Source organism: Bufo bufo, chromosome 3 (genome assembly GCF_905171765.1).
Source record: "Bufo bufo chromosome 3, aBufBuf1.1, whole genome shotgun sequence".
NCBI classification, from domain to species: domain Eukaryota; kingdom Metazoa; phylum Chordata; class Amphibia; order Anura; family Bufonidae; genus Bufo; species Bufo bufo.
The window spans coordinates 488,928,279-488,953,140 of record NC_053391.1 but is presented as its reverse complement, the minus strand read 5'-3'; the positions used below and the strand labels follow the sequence as shown (position 1 = coordinate 488,953,140).

Sequence of the window (24,862 nt, the reverse complement as noted above, 5' to 3'; positions counted from 1 at the left end):
AAGTAGATTCTATGAGATGAGAAATTTTTTAGTCTCAGATAACCCTTCTAAAGAAAAAAATACATTATTTAGCTGATGGTTTTTGGTGCAGATACACACCACAAACCGCACACAAAAAAGCTTGGACATGTACCCAGCATTTTTTTTATGTTTCCCATTCATTTTAATGGGAGACTCTGCGTGGATTCTTCCCCAAGATAGAGCATGCTGCTTCTTTTTTCCATGTGGAAAAAAAAACAAGTGCTGCTTTCTAATGAAATTAATGGGAGGCTCTTTTGAGACATGTTTTGGGGCTGATTTTGAGGACAAAACGTGCCAAAAAACAATGGCAATTTTTTTTGTATGAACTGGCCCTTGAAATCCTTGACACATTGATAAACCATTAGAAATCTTAACCCCTTATTAACCAGCCTGTTTTGGGCCTTACTGACCAAGCGTTCTTCCTTTTTTCATCGTCGCGAGCTATAACTTTTTTATTTTTCCATCTATATAGCTTTATGGGGGCTTGTTTTTTGCGGGACAAGTTGTAGTTTTTAATAACGCCATTTTGGGGTACACATAACTTTCTGATTAACTTTTATTAACTCTTTCTGGGAGGGAGATGGGAAAAACAGCAATACTGCCACTGCGTTTTTACGCTATAAATTTTACGGCGTTCATTTTTTCGGTATAAATAACATAATATCTTTATTCTCTGGGTCAGTAAGATAACAGTGATGCCAAATACATATCGTTTTTTTACGTTTCACTACTTTTTTGCAATAAAACCCCTTTAATAGAAAAAAATGTTTTTGCATTGCCACTTCCCAAGACCCATAACTTTTTTATTTTTCTTTATATGGAGTTGTGTGAGAGTTTTATTTTTGGGGGACAACTTGTATTTTTTATTGGTATCATTTTGGAGTAAATGGCGCTTTTTGATCGCTTGTTATTACATTTTGTGGTGGCAACTAAGAATAAATTAGCAATTCTGTTTTTTCTTTACGGACGCGGCAATACCAAACATATGTGGAAGATATTTTTTTAGCAATTTTTTTTACATTGAAAAGCGTATTTTCACTGGAAAAAAAAGCGTATTTTTTTATGGGATTTTTTAAATTTAATAAATGATTTTTTTTTTACCACTTAATAGTTCCACAAGGGGACTATAACAGACAGCTTTTTGATTGCTTTTAAAATGCAATGCATTATCCCTATAGTGCATTGCATTTTAATGGCAATGCTATTGTGACATTGACCAGCAGGCTGAGCCACAGAGGCGCAGCATGCTGGAAATTACTCAAGTCTGGTCTGGGGCCTACATTAAACCCCAGGCAGCCTTCACACAAATCGGCAACCCGCAATCAAACTTGCGGGGTGCTGATGGGAGACAGAGGGAGTCTGCTCCCTCTGTAAACACTTTACATGCGGCGGGCACCATTGTCCACGGCATGTAAAGTGTTAAACAGCCCGTCTCGGCACTGCCGATCCGAGCAGAGCAGCGGCTTCCATGTGAAAAAGCGGCGGCCCAGCCTAAGGCCCCTTAGTGAGTGCCGTAAAAACACGTATTGGTGGTCACTAAGTGGTCAAAGGGGTATTCCAGTCTCTAACCCATTTTAATTAGGCCCTGGACAGTGTTGTACATAAAGTAAAAAATGCACTCGTCTGCTCCTCATTGCTCAGTTTCAGTGCGGAGATTCCGATTCACACATCTTCTGATTGCTGGTGTGTCTCTTCTGGGTTATGTGCTGCTTGGGGACATGTCATTGCTGAGGCCAGTGAACACCTGCAGTGGTACACATGCTCTCCAGAGGTTTTTACATGTAGCATAAATGTGCCTGTATTATGTTTTTGTGAAACTGGACTAAAATAAAGTTCATGTCATGATGTATCAGATACAACCGAACATGTAACATGGTCTTGGAGTAAATTTTTGGGAAGTGTCTTCCAGTCCTGTTGAGGACACATAACTGAACTAAGGAATAGAATGCAGATAGACAGAAAAATATGGAAATCTACATAGCACTATGGATTTTGCTATATTTGTAAAAAAGCAGTTTCCACAGCAGAAAACGTAACTAAACTACTAAGCTATCTAAACTACTGGGGGCACGTTAAGGGGCTATCTAAAATAATTTTTGGCACTATACTATAGGGGACTCTTTAAGCTACTGGGGGCACTATAAGGGGCATTTCAATTACTGGGGTCACTATATGGGGCATGTAATCTGCTGGGGGCATTATAGAAGGGCCTTGTTATTTCTGGGGGCACCATATGGGAGCATTATAATTAGCGGGGGCACTATAAAGTGGACTTATTACTTCTGGGAGCACTACTGAAGGCACTATGAGAAAAATTATTTCTATTATGGGGAACTTTTACTTCTACTGTGTGTATTATTGGGGGTGTTATTATTAATGGCACAATATGGAGGGTACTACTGCTAACGGGGGTACTTTCTGGAGCATTATCACTGTTTGGACATTTACTAATGAGGGCACTCTGGGAGAGCATTATTATTATTATGAGTGGGATTTTAGGGAGAAATGTTACTATGGGTGGCCTACATATATGGCACTATTGTTTCTACAGTATAGCATTTGGAGACATTGGAGAGCACAGTGGCAACGGTATTGGGGGTAGCAACAGGATGACACTGTTGGGACATCAGGAGCAGGAGGATGATAGAAAAAGTGAGGCACCTAAGATGTCTTTGTGGCAAACGCTGCAGAGAGAAGATGTGGCTGAAAGAGCTCTTCATGGCGGTTTGGGCCGAATACAGAAGATGAGGAAAGAGAAAATCTACGTCACTGGATTTAGGATGTATGTGGTGCTGCATCCTCTTGTATGTTTGGTAGTGGTGAATGTAATGTCCATCCAAAAATGTCTCACCTGTTTCTTCGGCGCCATTCTCTGCAGCTCTGGTCTGTTAACAAACTGCAGTGGATACTTGTATATGGCATGTTACTGCTGCAGCCAATTACCAATCAGTGATTGACTACAGTGGTGACATGTTCTATACCTGCACATCACCGACACTGACAGTCGTGCACACTGCCCTGTTATATCACTGCCAGTCTTTGTTTTCATGGCCGCAGCAATAGTGCCAGCACGTCCCATGCATCATCACTCCAGCAATATAGACAAAGCGCTCAGACTTGAATGGCGGGGGATGTAACAGCTGAGAATTGTTTAATTTTTTTTTTCCATATGCTGCTGCCATATTTTATTTTTAACTACTGGGCAACCCATTATATTCTGGGGTGTTTGTGATTCAAGGGCATTGGATGTGGAATAGGGGTATGTCCTCTAAGAAGGAGCGGGTCTATGTCCGTAAAAAATTTGGGCTGTCCATGAATTTTGGGGGTTGGTAATCCTGGCTTCAATCCTGAATTTGCTCTGCAGCTACAAACTATCCCAACTGATAATCTGTGGAGCCACTGTATGCAACAGTCTGTCACCCCTAGTAGCGACACGAGGGACACTAGCAGCTCAGTAGTAAGTGCAGGACATCTACATGTGTTGCCTCTCATGGCAGGGCTTCCAACTGCTATTTTTAGCAGGGCAATGCTCACTTAGACACAGCAAAGGGTTCCCACGATTGCCAGATTTATCAACAATTAAAACATAGAATGTGTCGGCAGATAAGAACCATTTGGCCCATCTAGTCTGCCCAATATACTGAGTACTATGGATAGCCCCTGGCCCTATCTTATATGAAGGATGGCCTTATGCCTATCCCATGCATTCTTAAACTCCTTCACTGTATTTGCAGCTACCACTTCTGCAGGAAGGCTATTCCATGCATCCACTACTCTCTCAGTAAAGTAATACTTCCTGATATTACTTTTAAACCTTTGCCCCCCTAATTTAAAACTATGTCCTCTTGTAGCAGTTTTTCTTCTTTTAAATATTCTCTCCTCTGTTTCCTTGTTGATTCCCTTTATGTATTTAAAAGTTTCTATCATATCCCCTCTGTCTCGTCTTTCTTCCAAGCTATACATGTTAAGGTCCTTTAATCTTTCCTGGTAAGTTTTATCCTGCAATCTATGTACCAGTTTAGTAGCTCTTCTCTGAACTCTCTCCAAAGTATCAATATCCTTCTGGAGATATGGTCTCCAGTACTGAGCACAATACTCCAAATGAGGTCTCACTAGTGCTCTGCAGAGCGGCATGAGCACCTCCCTCTTTCTACTGGTAATTCCTCTCCCTATACACCCAAGCATTCTGCTAGCATTTCCTGCTGCTCTAGGACACTGTCTGCATTGTGAATTTAGGGGACCACTTGGGGCACCAGCTTCAGCTGCCTGCAAGTGTGCAGGATCTACACAAGCCCAGCTGCAACATCTGTGGGCATATGTGCCGCAGGATACTATACAGAACCTGTATGCCCAACCCTATCTCCTCTTGTAACCAGTCTAGAGCCTGCCCCAACAGAGTACTAGAGCCTCCTGTTAATTGAACAGTTTTCCCCAATAAGCTTATCGAACATAGTAATCACTTACATACTTACATCATTACATTCACACATAGAAAGCTGCCTTCAATTCCAACAACTCCTCATTGATGCCTTTTTCTTTTTGTCAGTGAGTGTATACAGTAAAGTAATAGTGATGGCTAAACGTTAGTAATTTTTTTATTACTTACAAAGATACTGGCCTCTCTCCATTCCATCAAAAGTACAAATAGACCATTTACTGATGTAGAAAGAACAGAAGTGTTGGTGACTGCATCAAGGCGGAACTTTATTTTAATTGAATTCCTGCAAGTCTCTTGTAATACTAAGTTCCAGCAGTGGGGGAACTCCTGCATTACTGAAGGAGAAATGCTTGCCAATTTCATCTGTGTTTTTGGCATATACAGAAGGCAGCTATTGTTTCTTTTATGCAGTAGATTATATAATGTTACAGATCAGAGGATGTGCAGAAAGACCACTTTCTCTGTAGCATCAGCTAAAGGAGCGGCTACCCTGTGAGTCAATGTTTCACCTTTTAACTGGCCTTCCAACATAGAGCCTTGTGGAGTAGGAGAGCTACCTGCAGGCATCTGTTCTAGGATTCAGCATGGAATAGGGTACTTGGGGTGTCTTGCTGAGAGACCTTTGATGTAGATCTAATAAGGTACTGCAGAGAAGGCCATAGCTGGCTTAGGGAGTCTTATAGGCCAGGCAATCCTCCATGGAGATAAGGATTCTGTATATTCTTTTTTTCCCGCAAGGAGCACTGCCTGACCTATAATACTCCCTATATCATATGTGGCGCTCACTGCTCCCCTCGAGATCAGTGGAGGGTCAAAGAAAATAACATAAAAGTGTAGAACCTTCAAAAAGATGAGGCATTTAAAATAAAATTTGCTAAAGCTAAATTCGTTATTCAATTGCAGTTCTGTGCTGGAAACAGGCGTTTCAGTCAGTATAGTAAAGGAATTTCACTGGAAATAGAGCTCCATTAAATACGACATAAAAAAAAATGTAACTAATAAATTCACCTAGAATCAAAGGACACATGCCAGGGAGCTTACTACAAAGTTGGTGTCGGCCCTCCATGCACACCGTACAGTAGAACATTAAGCAATAGAAATTAGTAGCACTGTACCATGTGTTTCACAGCTTTAGCAAGCAGTTGTCTCCCAGCTGGCTTGTCAAAGTCAGCAATAATCCAGATGGTGACTGCATAAATTACATCCTCATCTGAAAATAACAAATTCCACAGTCTAAGCATTTCACTGTTGGCATCATTAACATTACGCACTACACAAATAAGAGATTATTATTTAACATGCTCAAAATAAAAATACATTTACAAGCAAAGAATAGACAGAGAAATGCAATGGCAATAATCAAATCAAAACATTTACAAGGTTTTAAATCACCGATACTCAGAAAATACACCCCAAAGAGATATTCAAATCCAGAGCATCGTTACGCATTATTGAGGCATACATATACTGCATCATTACTCGGAGCATTCCAGACATACAAGAATGAGGCCATAACTCTCAAGTGAAAATAATAGAAAAACTGTGACCCGTTTTCTCCATTTTATACAAATGTTCCTGACAGTTCGGCTGGTCTACTTAAAGGGGTTGTCCGGGGTGAGAGCTGAACCCAGACATACCCACAATTTCACCCAGGCAGCACCCTGATATAGCATTTCATGCTCCGATGCTCTCCCTTGCTCTGCGCTGTATCGTGCAGGGAAAGGGCTTTTTTGATTATCATAACACGCTGGTGGCGGAGGCTTCCGCCTAGCAGTGTTGCTGGTGAGGTCACCGGCTCTGATGGGGGGGGGGGGGGTTAGCGCTGCCCTAGCCGTTTTACAGGTTAGGGCAGCGCTAAAGCCCGCCCATTAGTGCCAATGATGTCACCAGGCTCACTGCTGGGCGGAAGCCTCTGTCTAGCAGTCCCTATGGAGAACCCGGTACGTCACTGTATCTCAATAAAATGCCTTTGCCCTAAGCAATCCAGTGCAGGGCAAATGAGAGCATCGGAGGATGAAATGCTCTGATGCTCATAACAGGGGGGTTGCCTGGGTGAAATTCAGCTCTAAACCTGGACAACCCCTTTAAAGTGAATGTGTCACTGAGATTTTGTTCTGCCAGTCAAATCCAGATAAGGACATATAGCCTTTTATGTTTTATTTTCGTATTAGACTTTTTTTTTTTACCTATTTCCAGAGCATGATTATGGGATGTCTGTTAACAGCATTTCAAGCTATGCTTTACAGCACACACAATGGTTTTGGCTGACAAGAACTGATGGAAATAACTGACCAAATAACATCAGTGTGAATTTCACGTGGTGGCCCTGCTACATTTGCCCTGCCGACTAATCACTTAGGCTACGTTCACATTATCGTTTTTTGCGGATCTGTCATGGATCTGCAAAAACGCTTCCGTTACAATAACACAACCACATGCATAAGTTATGAACGGATCCAGTTGTATTATCTTCAACATAGCAATGACGGATCAGTCATGAACTCTATTGAAAGTCAATGGTGGACAGATCAGTTTTCTATGGTGTCAGCACTTCCGCTGTTAACTCAAATTTCTTAACTCATTTCATTATCTTGAGACAAAAGCAATTGAAGGTGTTTGCTTAGATTAGATAACCAAACTCAGAAATCTCAGAAAAAAGTGCTAATCATGTTGCATCCGTAGCATTGTCTAAGAATAATGCTTATTAACCCACTGCAATTATAGTCCTAGGACTCAATGGTACCCGGGAGAAAAAATACTTTGAGGAGACCCCATGAAAAAGAGATGGGAATGACCAATATAGATGTAAATAACAATGACAGCCGCTAAATGGAGTCTTTGGCCAAAATGGTAAGTTCCAAAACATTACTTGCCAGAAGAGACCCTGGCTTTTTTTTTATTTATTAAGAGCACTCAGGGCTTACACTAGTGCTATGACTACTCCTGCTTTGACTAAGGTTGGGTTCACATCACGTTTTTCCCATCCGTTTAACATATACAAAAACGTATACGTTTAACAGATGCCTCTTTAGAGCCTATTATTATGCATCCCAGCTTCAGTGGTTAATGACAGAGGACGACAGATTGCGTCATTTTCTGGCAGGCGAGTTTGAAGGTCTTCAATACAATATTATTAGTGTCCTGGAAACTGGGATTATAAAAATAAAGGGCAGGAAGTGTCCAATTAGCAATATGATGCCCTTATTATGGGTTAATGTTAAAAAATTACTGGGGATAAGTTATTCACTAAAGATTACCCCTATATGGGGGAATATAAATTTAGGTGAGTTTCAGAAGTTAGATGACTATGTATTTTGGGGAAAAAAATGGTATAAAGTTTATCTCACAGATTGAGGTGAAAGGAAAGATTAGGACACTAGAGGAACTGGGGCTTAGCATAGAATTAAACACTCTTACACGGTTTAGATACTTCCGATTAAAGCACACATTTGACTCAACAGAGAACAAAGAGTATTTAGTCACTGAACACTCAGAATTTGTAGAATTCTGTTATCACAGTAATGGGACTAAAATATCAATTTCACAGATATATAAAAAAAATTAAAAGGGGGCTAGGGGGAGTGACTAAGTTTATTAGTGAAAGAAAATGGGCACTAGAAGTGGAGTCTAATAGTCTAGATTGGAGATACATTTATAAAAGTATAAAAAGAAGTACATTATCGAGCAATTTCCGTCTGATACAGTTTTTTTATTCTCCACCGAACCTATATCACCCCCTGGGTGCTGAGCAGGATGTATAAAACAAAGGACTCTAGATGCTGGAAGTGCAAAGCGAACAATGCGGATTTTATCCACCTGATCTGGTATTGTCCCCCTATTCAGGTTTATTGGACTCAGGTATTTCAGGAGCTAATTAGATCAACTGGGTGCACTGCGCCATTGGAGATTTCTATAGCGGTGCTCGGATATATTAGGAAAATAGGGCAAAAGGACTGATGCTGGCGCGGGTTGTGGTGGCTAGAGAGTGGGGGGCGGACGTGCCACCAAATATTGAAGAGTGGAAGAACCTATGTGATAGGGTGCAGAGATATGAATATGCCTGTAAGATAAAATAAAATGAACAGGGAATGTAAATGGATAGGAGGAAAGAAGAGAGATAAGGAGTAGGAAGGACGTGCTTAAAATTCAGAATCAATAAATAAACGAAGGAGGGAGGATTGAAATCCCAGATATGAGATTAAGAAATCAATCTCTTCTCTTTTTTCTATAGAAACCACCAAGACAACCAAGGGGAGGGGGGTTTATAATTTGCTATTATATATGTATGATATAAGAAAAGAAACAGGATAATGATAGATTCCTGATGATTAATGATAATTATGTAACAAACGTTTGGGTATATCTCGGAATTATCACTGTTTATATTTTTTGTTCCCTGTCCTCTTTTTTTTTATATGCTGAAAATGAAAATAAAAACATTAACTAAAAAAAAAAAAAACAGATGCCTCAGACTGATGCCATTGTAAAAAAAAAAAAAAAAAAACATTTTGAGGACCACACGTGGCCGGCCCTATGAGAGAGCGACAAGAATAAGACATGCCCTATCTATTTTGCAGGGCCGCGGAACAGAACTACGAATGCCCCCTATTGATGATAAACCTTTGTAAATGACATACCTTCTTTTGTAGCATATTTAATATTTTCAGAAACAACAGCACTCTTGTCTTGAGAATCCAGATAGGAAAATGTTTCGTAATCCTGCAAACTGTAGGTAGCTACAGCAGAAACAACAAATGAAATCAATTACTAATCGACAAATAAATCAATTGCTATGCAAAGAGCATTCACACTTCACAACAGAATTGCGCCAGCAATGAGGATGAAACTGCGCCAACATGATGATCACATCAGTTTTCAGACTGACTGCAGCGAAACATCGCTTCATTGTAAATGGCCGCATGGTTAACTGCCTTTTAGCTGTATAACCGCACTACCATTAACAGTGAAACTAGACTGAGCTGCAGTCAATTCGAATAACACTCTGATCCACGCGTTGGGGCGGTTTCAGCCACATTAGAGGTGCACCTCATCCACAGAGTGTTTGCAATGAGTGAACAAAGAATTAACGTGGCCGTGCACATTACATCTACATCAGCCAAACCCTTCCCAATGGCTTGAGTCAAAGGAGATAAAGATCAGCTACATTGGATTTAAACTGCCCAATCCTTTTGTCCTCATAAGATAAGGCTTTCTCCCCTCTCCTCTGGAAGCTCAGCTAAACCTAGTACGCATATGTATGCAGTGTCGGACTGGGGTGCCTAGGGCCCACCAGTAAAATGCATTTTGGGGGTTCACCGTATGGATACATTCAAATATTACCTGCTCACACAGCAGCAAGATGCTACCAGATGACTGAATATGGGGGTCCCTGCAGCAACTTTGAGAAGGTAGGTCCTGGGGAAACGAGTACACTGGCTAGCTTTCCTCTATACCTAGAAGTCATCTCAGCTCTGATCATGTCTATAATAATAAACTGGGGAGTTTCTTTAATAATCTATCACATTTTGTATATGAACATAGGCTGGTTGAGGTGCTGTACATTGAATATATGTATGTAGTGCAGTAAGTCTACTGTGTTATGTGCCACTTGTGCAGGGGGTGGGAGACTAGGGGCCTACCAGGGGATTCACCTGAACCCCTGTGGGCCAGTCCGAGCTTGTATGTATGCCACTACTGAGAAGCAACTGCAAGCCCGATGAAGTACTTAAATTGAAGGTACTTAAAGGCTATGTACACATGTGCACCATTTTAAGTCTAAGCTTCTTATTTAAAAATGAAAAAAAAAGCAACCTTGCAAACTATCCAGATTTTTTTTTTTTTTTAATTTTCGGGACTATGTCTACAAAGTACAAACCAATTCAGTGGTGTGACTCTCGAGTACTCAAGTTTTTCCACGATTTCCTTTTAGCATACCAAAAAGAGCAGACAAAGGTATTGGAGTAACATATGCCTGAAATTTCTCTATATACACTGCGTGCAGAATTATTAGGCAAATAAGTATTTTGACCACATCATCCTCTTTATGCATGTTGTCTTACTCCAAGCTGTATAGGCTCGAAAGCCTACTACCAATTAAGCATATTAGGTGATGTGCATCTCTGTAATGAGAAGGGGTGTGGTCTAATGACATAAACACCCTATATTAGGTGTGCATAATTATTAGGCAACTTCCTTTCCTTTGGCAAAATGGGTCAAAAGAAGGACTTGACAGGCTCAGAAAAGTCAAAAATAGTGAGATATCTTGCAGAGGGATGCAGCACTCTTAAAATTGCAAAGCTTCTGAAGCGTGATCATCGAACAATCAAGCGTTTCATTCAAAATAGTCAACAGGGTCGCAAGAAGCGTGTGGAAAAACCAAGGCGCAAAATAACTGCCCATGAACTGAGAAAAGTCAAGCGTGCAGCTGCCAAGATGCCACTTGCCACCAGTTTGGCCATATTTCAGAGCTGCAACATCACTGGAGTGCCCAAAAGCACAAGGTGTGCAATACTCAGAGACATGGCCAAGGTAAGAAAGGCTGAAAGACGACCACCACTGAACAAGACACACAAGCTGAAACGTCAAGACTGGGCCAAGAAATATCTCAAGACTGATTTTTCTAAGGTTTTATGGACTGATGAAATGAGAGTGAGTCTTGATGGGCCAGATGGATGGGCCCGTGGCTGGATTGGTAAAGGGCAGAGAGCTCCAGCCCGACTCAGACGCCAGCAAGGTGGAGGTGGAGTACTGGTTTGGGCTGGTATCATCAAAGATGAGCTTGTGGGGCCTTTTCGGGTTGAGGATGGAGTCAAGCTCAACTCCCAGTCCTACTGCCAGTTTCTGGAAGACACCTTCTTCAATCAGTGGTACAGGAAGAAGTCTGCATCCTTCAAGAAAAACATGATTTTCATGCAGGACAATGCTCCATCACACGCGTCCAAGTACTCCACAGCGTGGCTGACAAGAAAGGGTATAAAAGAAGAAAATCTAATGACATGGCCTCCTTGTTCACCTGATCTGAACCCCATTGAGAACCTGTGGTCCATCATGAAATGTGAGATTTACAAGGAGGGAAAACAGTACACCTCTCTGAACAGTGTCTGGGAGGCTGTGGTTGCTGCTGCACGCAATGTTGATGGTGAACAGATCAAAACACTGACAGAATCCATGGATGGCAGGCTTTTGAGTGTCCTTGCAAAGAAAGGTGGCTATATTGGTCACTGATTTGTTTTTGTTTTGTTTTTGAATGTCAGAAATGTATATTTGTGAATGTTGAGATGTTATATTGGTTTCACTGGTAAAAATAAATAATTGAGATGGGTATATATTAGTTTTTTGTTAAGTTGCCTAATAATTATGCACAGTAATAGTCACCTGCACACACAGATATCCCCCTAAAATAGCTAAAACTAAAAACAAACAAAAAACTACTTCCAAAAATATTCAGCTTTGATATTAATGAGTTTTTTGGGTTCATTGAGAACATGGTTGTTGTTCAATAATAAAATTAATCCTCAAAAATACAACTTGCCTAATAATTCTGCACTCCCTGTATGTAGCATGCATATGCAATGTACATATTCTTTAGGCAGGGATGCATAACCCAATCCCAAGGCTTGCAATAAAATTTAACCCTTTCAGTACCGGGCCACTTTTCACCTTAAATCCCAGGTCGATTTTTGAAAATCTGACATGTATCACTTTATGTGGTAATAACTTTGGAACGCTTTTACTTATCCAAGCCATTCTGAGACTGTTTTCTCGTGACCCATTGTAGTTCAAGACAGTGGTAAATTTGAGTCGATATATTTCACCTTTATTTATAAAATAATCCCAAATTTACCAAAAATGTCTCTATTTCTAAGACAGATAGTAATACCTCATAAAATGGTTATCAATCAACATTCCCCATATGTCTGCTTTATGTTGGCATAATTTTGTAAATGGCATTTTATTTGTTTAAGGATGTTAGAAGGCTTAGATGTTTAGAAGCTATTTTAGCAAAATTTCCAAAACCATTTTTTTAAGCGCCAATTCAGTTATAAAGTGATTTTAAGGGTCTTACTTAACCACCCATAAATGACCCCATTTTAGAAACTACACCCCTTAAATGATTAAAAACTGATGTTACAAACTTTGTTAACCCATGAGGTGTTCCACAAGAATTAAAGGAAAATGGAGGTGAAATTTCAAAATTTCACTTTTTTGGTAGTTTTTTTTATGTTAATCCATTTTTTATTGCAACACAGCAAGGGTTAACAGCAAAATAAACCTCAATATATATTACTCTGATTCTGCAGTTTACAGAAATGCCCTATATGTGGCTGTAAACTGCTCTATGGGCACGTGGCAGTGGTCAGAAGGAAAGCAGCGCCATATGGATTTTGGAGGCAGATTTCGCTATAATGGTTTTTAGGCACCATTTTGTATTTGAAGAGACCCTGACGTACCACTAGAGTAGAAACCCCCAAAAAGTGACAACATTTTGGAAACTACACCCCTTAAATAATATATTAAGGGGGGTACTGAGCCCTTTGACCCCGTAAGCATTTTACGGAATTTGGAAACACTTTGCTGTAAAAATTTAAAGTTTCGTTTCTTTCATTAAAATGTTGCTTCAGCCCCAAATTTTTCATTTTCACAAGTGGTAACAGGAGAAAAAGCACCCCAAAATTGGTTACCCATTTTCTCCTGAATACGGCAACACCCCATATGTGGTGGTAAACTTCTGTGGGAGCACATGGCAGGACTCAGAACGGAAGGAGCGCCATATGGCTTTTGCAGCGCATATTTTGCTGGATTGGTTTTTTGGGTGCCATTGGTTTTTATTTTTTAAGTGATTGTCTTATGTGGGGGCTCATTTTTTGCGGGATGAGGTGACTGCTTGATTGGTAACATTTTGGGCACATAAGACTTTTTGATCGCTTGGTATTAAACTTTTTGTGAGGCAAGGTGAAAAAAAATGGCTGTTTTGGCATAGTTTTTTATTTTTTATATAGCATGCACGTGTGATATTTTTATAGAGCAGGTTGTTACAGACGCGGCGATACCTAAAATGTATATAATTTCTATTAAGTTTTACACAGTGAAATCCTTTTTGAACAAAATAAAATTTTGTTTTGGTGTTGCCACTATTTTTTGATTTATTTTTTGGGCGATTGTCTTCGGTAGGGGCTCGTTTTTAGCGGGACGAGATGACTGTTTGATTGGTACCATTTTGGGGCACATAAGACTTTTTGATCACTTGGTATTACAATTTTTGTGAGGCAAGGTGACCAGAAAATGGCTTTTTTAACACAGTTTTTACTTTTTTACCTGACGGGGTAGATCATGTGATATTTTTATAGAGTCGGTCGATACGGACATGGTGATACCTAATATGTCTACTTTTTATTTTTACTTGAAACTTTAAAAAAAAATAAAAAAATCGGAAAACTATTTTTTTACTTCTTTTTTTCACATTATTTTTTGTCCCACTCTGACTTTTGGGGTCTGATCCCCTTTACAATGCATTACAATACTTCTGTAATGCATTGGCTGTAAGTGTATTAAACACTGTAATACACTTACAGCTTCCTGCCTATGAGATTCAGGGGGCTAAATCTCACAGGCTCTCACGGAAGGCAGCCACGATGCCTAACGAAGGCATCGGGCTGCCTTCCCTGCCATCGGGTCCCCATCACAGCAGCGCGGGGACCCGATGGCGACCCCGCACCCGGCAGGATACCGCATGTGCTGTGGTCAGCGCTGACCGCTGTAGTGCAAGGGCTAATGCGCCAGCATCTGTGTTTTCACCAATGCCGGCGCATACAGCAGGGATCCGGCTATCTGTGACTGCCGGACCCCTGCAGCTGATCGGGCAGGTGCAGCTCCTGTGCCCGCCCGTTCAGAGAGCTGTAGCTGTACAGCGCTGGGATTTGTGACCTTGATACCAGGGCCGTACATGTACACTGACAAAAACCTTCACCTATCCCACCTACCTATAAGATAACGCAGTACCCTTCTCTCCCGTTTGTACATGTGCATGCGGCTCTCTCAATTGTAGTTCATGTGACCTATTGAAAAAGTGTTTTTTGACTCCCATACATTATGAGTGATAGCTGCATACATGCATGGCCACCTCATCTCTCCTTACTGAAGTATCACACAGGATTCAGGAGACCCCAATCTTGGCAAACAATGCACGGTAAGTACTCGCCTGTCCCTACCTCCACAAGAGATGCCACTCCTCTACTCTCTGACATGAAAAAGACATGTGACCAGCCACCATCACAAAGAGACAAGCATGCCTTGACCAAATGGTTGGGAGCCACGTAACATGGTATCGTGGGCCATAGGTTGTTCACCCCTGCTTAAGAGTAAATGTCTGCACCAGCTATGGAGCTACACTTTACTCTCACATAGTGTTTCAGACATGTCACCCCTTCCTCCTGTCCATCTTCTATGCTTGAGAGTAAAAAAACATCTAAACAGTGTTGTAACTCAGTATTCTGGGAACATATTCTCACAAATATGCAAATCAATATCATGCAATGGCTAAATAAAATAGTACAACTCTACTGCTATGTGTACACTGCAATGATATGAAACCTCCTTAATGAATTCAGAAACTTGGAACGTAAAGCTTTTGGCTAAAGCCCAAAATGTCCATTGCCAAACACATAAATGGAGCTTTCATTAACTTAAGTGTTTACTTGATTTTACATTGTAAATATATAGCATTCTATACCTATTTCTATCAGTCAGCAATAACTTTGTAATCATGCATCACCACTGAGAATACTCCTCAAATATTCCACATGCAAGACTTGATAAGCACAAATAAACGGAGCTCTGTGGATTTCACTGTTAAGGGGTAGGGTTATTGTGGAAATAACTGTTAATGAGACAGGGTACTGTGGAGATCACAAATAAAGGGCAGGCCACTGTGGAGGTTACTGTTAAGGAGGCGGCAGACTATTAAAGGGGAGGGCGCTGTGGCTGTTACTGTTAAGGAGGCAGGCCGCTGTCAGTGTTAAAGGGGCGGGCACTGTGGAGGTCACTGTTAAGGGAGGAGGGGCCTGTGGAGGCCACTATTAAAGGGGCAGCGGGGTACTGTGAGGTCACTGTTAAGGGAGCGGGGTACTGTGAGGTCACTGTTAAGGGAGCGGGGTACTGTGAGGTCACTGTTAAGGGAGGCGGGTACTGTGGCAGTCACTGTTAAAAGGGCAGTTTCTGTGGAAGTCTCTGTTAAGGGGGCAAGGAATGGTGGAGGTCACAGTTAAGGGGACTGTAACCTATGGTCAGTGTTAAGGAGCAGGTGCTGTAGAGGTCACTGTTAAGGGGGTGGGCCCCTGTAGAGGTTAATGTCAAGGGGGTGGGGTGCTGTGGAACTCACAGTTAAAGGGGCAGGCTGATGTGAAGATCAAAATTAAGGGGGTGGGCTGCTGTGGAGGTCACATTTTAAGGAGGCGGGGCACTGTGGGGGGTCAGTGTTAAGGGGTGGGGGGTTGTGGAGGTCACTGTTAAGGGGGCGGGGTACTGTAGATGTCACTGTTATAGGGGATACTGTTGATATCTTTTAACGACACAAACAAACATGAAATTAAATAGATGAAATATACCAGTGCAAAGCCGGGTCCTTCTGCTAGTGTCATAATAAAGCTAAGTAATTACTGATGTCAGAAGGTTAATGGCAATTTCACACAAGTGTAATCAGTCTGTGCAACAGCATGTGACAGCAGCATTTCCTGGACTGAACAGTGCGCCTGTGACACAAGCTCACATCATTATACAGATTTATAATGCTGGGTGTTCCTGCCCGACCTCTGCTGTACTGAACTGTACTGAAGTCAGTACAGCCACAGTCAGACAAGAACACACAGTGTTATAAATCACTATATTGCTGTTCATGCCACAGGAGTCCAGAAAAAAAACTATTGTCACATTCCCACACTGAATAGATTTTCTTTTTAATTGCCCTAATTCTGCCAGGACTTTCTGAATTACATAATTTCATTTTTTATCATATGCCCAGCTAAAAGATCGAGATTGCATAATGTTGTATTACCTGATCTTGAAATAAAGTTAATATAGGTCCTTTGACTTGTAAGAATTGTGGGGTTGATTCTGGTAACTATGTTTGGCTGGTCCATCAAGAAATCTCCAACATCCATCTGATCAGTTAGTAGGCCCTGTAGAAAATACATTGAAAGCCAATAAATAACAAGTTGTGTACTATGGACAGACAATACAACCCTTTCCCTTTTGCTGAACAAAAAGATGGGATTATTTTGGGAACCTATCCACTTAGTCACCTAGCTACCTGCCAGGTAAAGAAAATGAAACGTCCTACTTCACAGTCCTACTACACATGAAGTCAAGCTGAAGGGTCTCATACTTGTCTGCTGCACAGGAGCAAGATTTCAGAGTCTGCCGACAAGAAATGGGCTCAACTAAAACTAAGGGCAGGAATGCAGAGGAAAAAACCAGCAATGATGTGCAAAGAATCTAATTTGCATGCAGAGTGGGCATTTCAGCTCTGGCATAGTGGTGTTGATATGAAATAGCTGTGACATATTCTATAGCACAGAACAGCTATACTGAGCTACCCAGCTCAATAGCACTTACCAAGCCATATCCCTAAAGATAAATTATTGTACTGATGAAGGATAATAAGCCCAGAACAGTGGTATACAAATTAGATTAAATGTCTTTGTATATATTAGACAGTATATGTGTTGTAGACCAGTGGTTGTGGATGGTTTTCTCCACTAGGGGCAGAAAGGAACAATCTGCATGTCTCCAGCCACTATCCGAGTATGAGGGTTGATTTTCTTATTGTGAGGATATGTGATAAAACTGAGCAAATAAAAATCAGGGCTGAGACTCCGCCATCGGCAAAGGGTATAAGATGTATATTATAGATGACATACTGCAGCAATGACTGTGATTGGAGAGAACTCTGATACTGGCTATAAAGTGATCAAGAGATTGCATACTCTAATCTCCTAATGGAAAAAAACTTAATGTTTAAAAATGTAATAAATAGAAAGAACCCCCTGCAAGAAACATTTTTTTCTATTAAAAATGCTTTATTATAATTAAACAAAATAAATAAGACGTATGCATAATTTGCTTTGGCATGTTTGTAATGGACAGGACTACAAAGTGAATGCATTTTTTATCAGCTGTTAAACTAAATTAAAAAAACAATGCCAGCCTTGTGATGCTAACCCTGTGAATGAGATAGGGGAAGGGGTAGAGTTTGGTTTGGAAGAAAATACGTATTTACATGGCCCTGAAGGGAAAAAAAGTGGAGGGAGAAAAAGGAGATTCTGACCCAAAAATGGTGAAAGAAACTCTTTGTGCGGTTATGAGGTTAGAGAGTATGATGGGGAAAGTGGTAACACAGATTGGAGGCATTCAAACAGATGTGACGTTAATTAGAGATGATTTGACAAAGGTGAGGGACCGTATTCAAGAATTGGAAAGTAGACTCTCACTGGTGGAAGATTTATTATTTCAACTTGAGAAAGATGTAGTATTTTTAAAACAAATGAATGCTGCCATGGAAAATAGGTTAATAGATCTGGAAGAAAAAATCTGAGATGGGTGGAAATACCTGATGGGAAAGGTGTCGGATTGTGTCAGCTTTATGGAAAAATGGATATTGGAGAACTGTAGGGCCTCTTGCACACAACCGCATGTATTTTGCGGTCTGCAAAAAACGGATCCGCAAAAAATACGGATTAAGTCCGTGTGCATTCCGTATTTTGCGAAATGGAACAGCTGGACCCTAATAGAACAATACTATCCTTGTCCGGACAATAATAGGACATGTTCAACTTTTTTGCGGAACGAAAATACGGACATACGGAAACAGAATGCACACGGAGTAACTTATTTTTTTGGGCGGACCCATTGAAATACTGGTTTAGTTTACCGGTAAATCCTTTTCCAGGAGTCCGACATGACAGCACCCATGGAGGTTGTCCTATTGGTCTCTGTAGGGACAGGAAGCGAGAGAGATTAAAAGGCACCCTCCCACCTCACTCTCTAGTGTTTTTCCAAATTACTACACCGGGTAGGATCCAACTCATTTTATTAATAACAATTTTATATTCACACTGCCATCAAGGTTGGAGCCAATATACCAGGGAGGGTAATACCGGGTGCTGTCATGTCGGACTCCTGGAAAAGGATTTACCGGTAAACTAAACCAGTATTTCCAGGACGTCCCTCCATGACAGCACCCATGGAGAACTAACAACTTAATTTCCTAGGGTGGGGGGGGGGGGGGGACTACTGCCTGCAGGACTTTCCGCCCGAAAGCCAAGTCCTGGCTGGCCAACACATCTAGTCTGTAATGTCTGGCAAAAGTCAGGAAGTTAGACCAGGTTGCAGCCTTGCAAATCTGATCAAGTGTAGCATCTGCCTTCTCTGCCCAGGAAGTTGCCATGGCTCTAGTAGAATGCACCTTCAGATTTAGAGGACTGGTCTTCTCCTGAAGTCTGTACGCTTCTTTAATCCACCGTGCCAACGTCTGTTTCATGCCTTTATTCTTTCCACCAAACTGGACGAATAAATTACTTGATCTTCTCCAGGTACTTGTTCTGTCAAGATAGGCTAGAATCGTTCTTCTAACATCCAGGCACTGGAATCTCTTCTCCTGTATATTTTTGGGAAATATGAAAGCGAGTATTAGCACTTGTTCTCTATGAAAGGTTGAGACCACCTTAGGTAAGAAGGCTGGATCTAGCTTCAGGATTATGCGATCATCCAAAATCCTTAAGTATGGTTCTTTACTAGATAAAGCCTGAATTTCTCCTATCCTGCGAGCTGTGGTTATAGCCAGGAGGAATACCTACTTGAAAGAGAGAAATTTTTCAGATATAAGATCGATTGGCTCAAAAGGGGGATCACAAACTTTCCAAGACTACATTTAGACTCCATGGAGAAATAGATTGTCTCAAGGTGGGTCTCATCCTAGAAGCTGCCTTTAGGAAACTTCTAATCCACCTATGTTCCGCGAGGGGTGCATCTAGACTACAGCTGAGTGCAGAGATTTGGACTTTAAGCGTGCTAGGTTTCAGCCCTGCATCAAATCCCTCCTGAAGAAATTCTAATATGCAACCCACCGAAGGAGATCTGGTATTCGCCTGATTTTGTGACAACCAGGCCGAAAATTTCTTCCATATTTTATTATATATTGCTTTAGTGACAGGTTTGCGGCACCCTTGTAGTGTTGAGATTACATTATCTGAAAGTCCTCTGTTTCTTAAGATCTGCCTCTCCGGATCCAGGATGTTAAATTCAGTCTGTCCAGATTGGGATGTAAAAGCGCCCCCTGTGACAGGAGATCCTGTCTTTTTGGAAGGGTCATCGGTTCTCTGATGGACATTATCTTCAGAACCGAAAACCAGACTCTCTTGGGCCAGCCTGGTGCCACCAAAATCAGCGTAGTTGTACTAGCTCTCAACTTCTTCAGAATTATCGGTATGAGGGGAAGTGGAGGAAATGCGTAAGCTAGACTCATGTCCCATTTTTGGGATAGAGCATCTACCGCCATCGGACTTCCTCTTGGGTCTAGCGAGAAGAAACAGTCTAGCTGAGTATTTCTGCTTGATGCAAATAAATCCACCTGTGGTCTTCCCCATTCCTGACAAATCTTCTGAAACACTTCCTTGTTTAATTTCCACTTCCCTGGTTCGACTCTGTGCCGGCTGAGGAAGTCCGCTGTGGAGTTGAGGGTCCCTTTCAGGTGCGTAGCTGTAATGGATAAGACCTTCTTTTCTGCCCACTCGAAGATTAGATCCGCTAACCACTGAAGTTGAGGGTTCTTTGTCCCTCCCTGTCGTTTTATGTAACAGACTGTCGTCATATTGTCCGACAAGACTCTGACATGATGACCTATGAGGAGATGTTCTGCGGCTTTCAAAGACTCCCAAGCTGCTTTCAGCTCTTTGTAGTTTGAAGATCTTAGGGCGTCTGTACTGGACCAACTGCCCTGAAAGAACTGGTCCTTTAAATGAGCTCTCTAACCCCGGCTGCTTGCATCCGTGGTTATTATCTTGAGAGGTATCATGTTCCAGGAAACCCCTTTTGACAGGTTCTCTGCTATCAACCACTAGGAGAGGGAGTCTACTGCTCTGTCCGAGAGAGCTATCCCGGAGTTTAAAGATCGGTGATCTTTGTCCCAGGTAGAGAGGACCTCCCCCTGGAGAATTCTTGAATGGAATTGGGCCCAAGGTACTGTCGTGATGCACGAGGTCATTAGGCCCAGAATCTGCATGGCCTCTCTCAGGGTCCGCTTTTCTTTTAATCTGAAGGTGTTTATTCTTTCTCTTATGTTGATCTGTTTGTCGTGAGGAAGGAAAGAATGCTGAGCTACCGAGTCCAAGAGAGTTCCCAGGAACTTTTTCTTTGTTGCAGGTTGTAAATCCGATTTTTCGTGGTTTATCTTCCATCCCAGTTCTGTGAGCAAAGATAGAGTCTTTCTCTTGTGATGCTCTAACTCCTGTTCTGAATCTGCAACAAGTAGAAAGTTGTCTAGGTATGGGATTACAGTCATCCGCCTTTGTCTGAGATAGGCCACTATCTCTGTCACTACCTTTGTGAAGATACGAGGGGCTGAAGACATCCCAAACGGAAGGCACTGAAATTGGTAATGCAATATCGTCCCACCTTTCTTGATCGCAAATCTCAAGCACTGCTGAAACTGATGGTGAATGGGGATGTGGTAATAGGCATCCTTTAGATCCAGGGTGCACAGAAAAGCCCCTGGATTTATCAGTGGAATTGTAGATTTTATTGACTCCATCTTGAAATGATAATGTGTTATCCATTTGTTTAGGAATTTTAGGTTGATGATGGTCCTTTTTGATCCGTCTGCTTTTGTTATGAAAAATAGTTTTGAATAGTGACCCTTGAATTCCTCTGTAGGAGGGACCTGCGGGATTGCCCCCAATTTCAATAGCTTTTGGACATCTGCGTAAAGTTGATCCTGAAGCGAAATTGACTGGAAATCTGTAGTCTGAAACAGCTGTGGTGGAGGGAAGCAAAACTCTATTCTGAACCCTTTCTGGATGGACTCCAGAATATACTGATTCTTGGTTATCTGGATCAATTTTTCCCAAAAGAATTGGAGTCTGCCCCCTACTGGCCTGGCGTCATTGTCTTTCTGTCTTGGCATTGGGATTAAAGAGAAACCCTCTGCCTTTTCCTCCTTTCGGGTAACTCCATCTTCCCGTCTTCCCTTTACTCTTAGGAGTGTTTTGGAAACTGCTGGCCGGCTTACGAAAGGGCAATGGCTTCTTACTTTTCTCCTCAGGGAAACCCTTCTTTTTATCTGCCGTCTTCTCCAGAATTTCGTCTAATACCGGGCCGAAGAGGTGGGACCCTTTAAGAGGTATATCGCAAAGTTTATTTTTAGAGGCTATATCCCCAGACCAGGCTTTTAGCCACAACGCTCTCCTAGCTGTATTAGTCAAGCAATCTGTCTTTGCTGCGAATCTTATGGACTCAGCTGAAGCGTCTGCCATAAAAGACGCGGCTAACTTAAATAAAGGTAGAGAACCCAGGATCTCTTCCCTAGAGGTGTCCTGTTTAAGATGATCCTCCAGCTGATTCACCCATAAACACATAGATCTGGCTACCGAGGTAGCTGCAATGTTAGTATTGATCATGTTAGCGGATACCTCTCACGCTCTCGAGTAATCCATCAATCTTCCTATCCATTGGATCTTTTAATTGAGCCGAATCCTCAAATGGTATTGTTGTTCTTTTAACCACTTTAGCTACCTGGATATCAACTTTAGGGACCACATCCCACAGTTTTGTATCCTCAGGGTTGAAAAGCAACCAATTTTTAAATTCACGTGGTACATATAACTTCCTATCTGCATCCGCCCACTCGTCAATTACTAAGTCCTTTAAATTTTCATTTACAGGGAACAACTTCTTTTTCTTTGCTTTTAACCCGCCGAACATTTCATCCTGAACTGAGCGAGTCTGTTCTTCTTCCTCAATATCCATTGTCTGTCTTACTGCAGACAGAAGGGGGTCTAAATCTTCTTGTGAAAAAATATATCTTTTTTGGTCATCCGCAAAATATGACGAACCCTGATCTTCTTTCATCTCTTCTGAAAGATACAACCCCTCTTCCTCAGACTCTGACTCCAACAGTACTCTGGGTCTTTTTGCGGGAGGGGAACCAGCGCATGGTTTCTGAACCATACTGGAACTGGCCGCCTGAATTTCCTCTTTCACAATTACTCTTAAATCTGACAAAAGAGATGATTGATCTTCTCTGAGAATTTTCGCCAGTCACTACATAAAGCTTTTTTATATGACTCTGGCATCTTTTTTGAACAGATAGCACATCATCTTGCTTTCTTTTTAGGTTCTCCCAAAGATTTATTGAGTCTCTCTCTCCCTACAGGAGGAGGAGAGAGAGTCCATTAGCTCAAATTGCACTGCAAAAAGGTGATATATATGAGCCCCCCTTCTTAGGCACTTACATGACCCTGGACAGGGATGTCTGCACTAGTCTCCTGCATAGCAGACATCTGGACCTCCATGACTCAGACTGACATCACATTTATGTCCTACCTGGTCCATCCTGTCGCCGCGCAGCTCCGCCTCCCCTCTTCCTGGGGGGACTCATTCTAAAGAAGAGTCAACCCCCTCTGCATGCGACCGCTGTCCCGGTCTCCGGCGTTACCTGGGCGCCACCATCATCTTCCGACCATGTGATCCCGACTTCCGGTCACATGGTCTTCCGACCGCACGCCAACAGGAGGAGCGCAGGAGCCGCAGCCGAGCCCAGAGCTCCCAACCGGAAGAAGCGGCCTCGGCTTCCCACGATACAGTGGCATACAGGTACAGGGGTATCGGGGTCAGCTAGGGGACCTCTACCCAGAGAGGTGCTAGCGCTAGGCCTCCTGAACCTGAAGAGGAGAGGCAGAACCCCGCGACCAGAATCGGCCTATATCCTTCTATGCCCTAGAGCAGGGAACAACATCTCTCCTCCTATCCCTGTAGGGACAGGAAGAACACAGGAGAGTGGGGTGGGAGAGTGCCTTTTAATCTCTCTCGCTTCCTGTCCCTACAGAGACCAATAGGACAACCTCCATGGGTGCTGTCATGGAGGGACGTCCTGGAAATGAATGGTTCCGCATACGGTCTGCAAAAAATCCCAGAACGGACACGGAAAGAAAATACCGTTGTGTGCAAGAGGCCTAAATCTGAGATGGTTTGAGAGAGCACACAGAGTCCCCAATAAAAGAGGAAAGCCGGGGGAAATATCTAAGAACAATGTTGACTAAGTTTGTATCCTATAGAGATCGGGAGGTTGTGTGGAAGGAGGTTAGAGCCTCTGAGAAGTTTCAAATAGATGGGACAAAAATAAGTGTGTACCAGGATTTTTCAATGGCCACCAGCGCTTAAAGGAAAAAATATAATGTCATAAAAAAAAAGATTGAGGCTGGCTGGGGTAAAATATAGTTTGGTTTTTACAGCTAAACTCCGGGTAGTATATTAAAGGGCTCATGCCCACAAACGCAAGGGCTCCGTGCCCGTGCTGCAGACCACATATGGTGGTTCCGCAATACACGGGTCACCAGCCGTGTGCATTCTGTTCTGCAACACGGATGCAGGCCCATTCACTTGAATGGGTCCGCAAATCCAGAGATGCGATGCGGAAGCATGGATCGGAACCCCATGCATGCACTACTTTTTTTGCGGTGTGGACCATCGGATACAGATCCCGAACTCTATTCAAGTGAATGGGTTCGCGATCCGCATGTGGCTGCCCCGCGGTCCGCAGCACGGGCACGGAGCCCTTACGTTCATGGGCATGAACCCTAAAACCGTATTTTTTCAGTCCCCTGAAGAAGCATGTGAATAGGCAGATCTAAAGGGCCTGCGTGAAAAGTAGTACTGGTTATTATATTTGTTTTGAGGTGGGGGGGTATATGCAGTATATATGGGGGCTCTCTGTTTGCACAGAATGGGGAGCAAAAGGGGGGGGATTGGCTGGGGGGGTGGGATTAGTATTTTTTTTTCAAGAGAGAGTTTTTATTTTATTTTATTTGAATGATAAGAATTATTTATGTTAATGTACGTGGGTTAAGACAAAGGTTGAAAAGATTTGCTATTTTTGATTGGTTGGGGAGGTACTTGCCTGGCATCATCTGCCTTCAGGAAACACATATGGATAAAGAATTGGTAAAGTTGGATTGGAAGAAGTTATCATTCAATATATACATCATACTCAAGGGGAGTTTCTATATTAGTACACAATAAAGTAAATTTTGAGTCTATTTCATATAAGGCGGATGATGGCGCCAGATATCTTTTCTTACATTGTAGAGTTAATGATTTATTGATGGTAATAGCAAACAAACTGTATATATACCACCT

The 24,862-nt window shown here is 42.0% G+C and overlaps 1 protein-coding gene across 2 annotated transcripts in view; it reads right to left on the bottom strand.

Moving 5' to 3' along the window:
- Positions 1 to 24,862, bottom strand: part of UGGT2 (UDP-glucose glycoprotein glucosyltransferase 2) — a 499,843-nt gene that overhangs the window by 276,598 nt on the left and 198,383 nt on the right. For both annotated transcript variants that reach the window (XM_040425306.1, XM_040425307.1), the window contains exons 18-20: positions 16,509 to 16,632; positions 9,097 to 9,195; positions 5,575 to 5,669 (exon numbers count right to left, since the gene is read on the bottom strand). In XM_040425306.1, the coding sequence (XP_040281240.1) occupies positions 5,575 to 5,669; positions 9,097 to 9,195; positions 16,509 to 16,632 (318 nt within the window). The remainder of the gene's footprint in view (positions 1 to 5,574; positions 5,670 to 9,096; positions 9,196 to 16,508; positions 16,633 to 24,862) is intronic.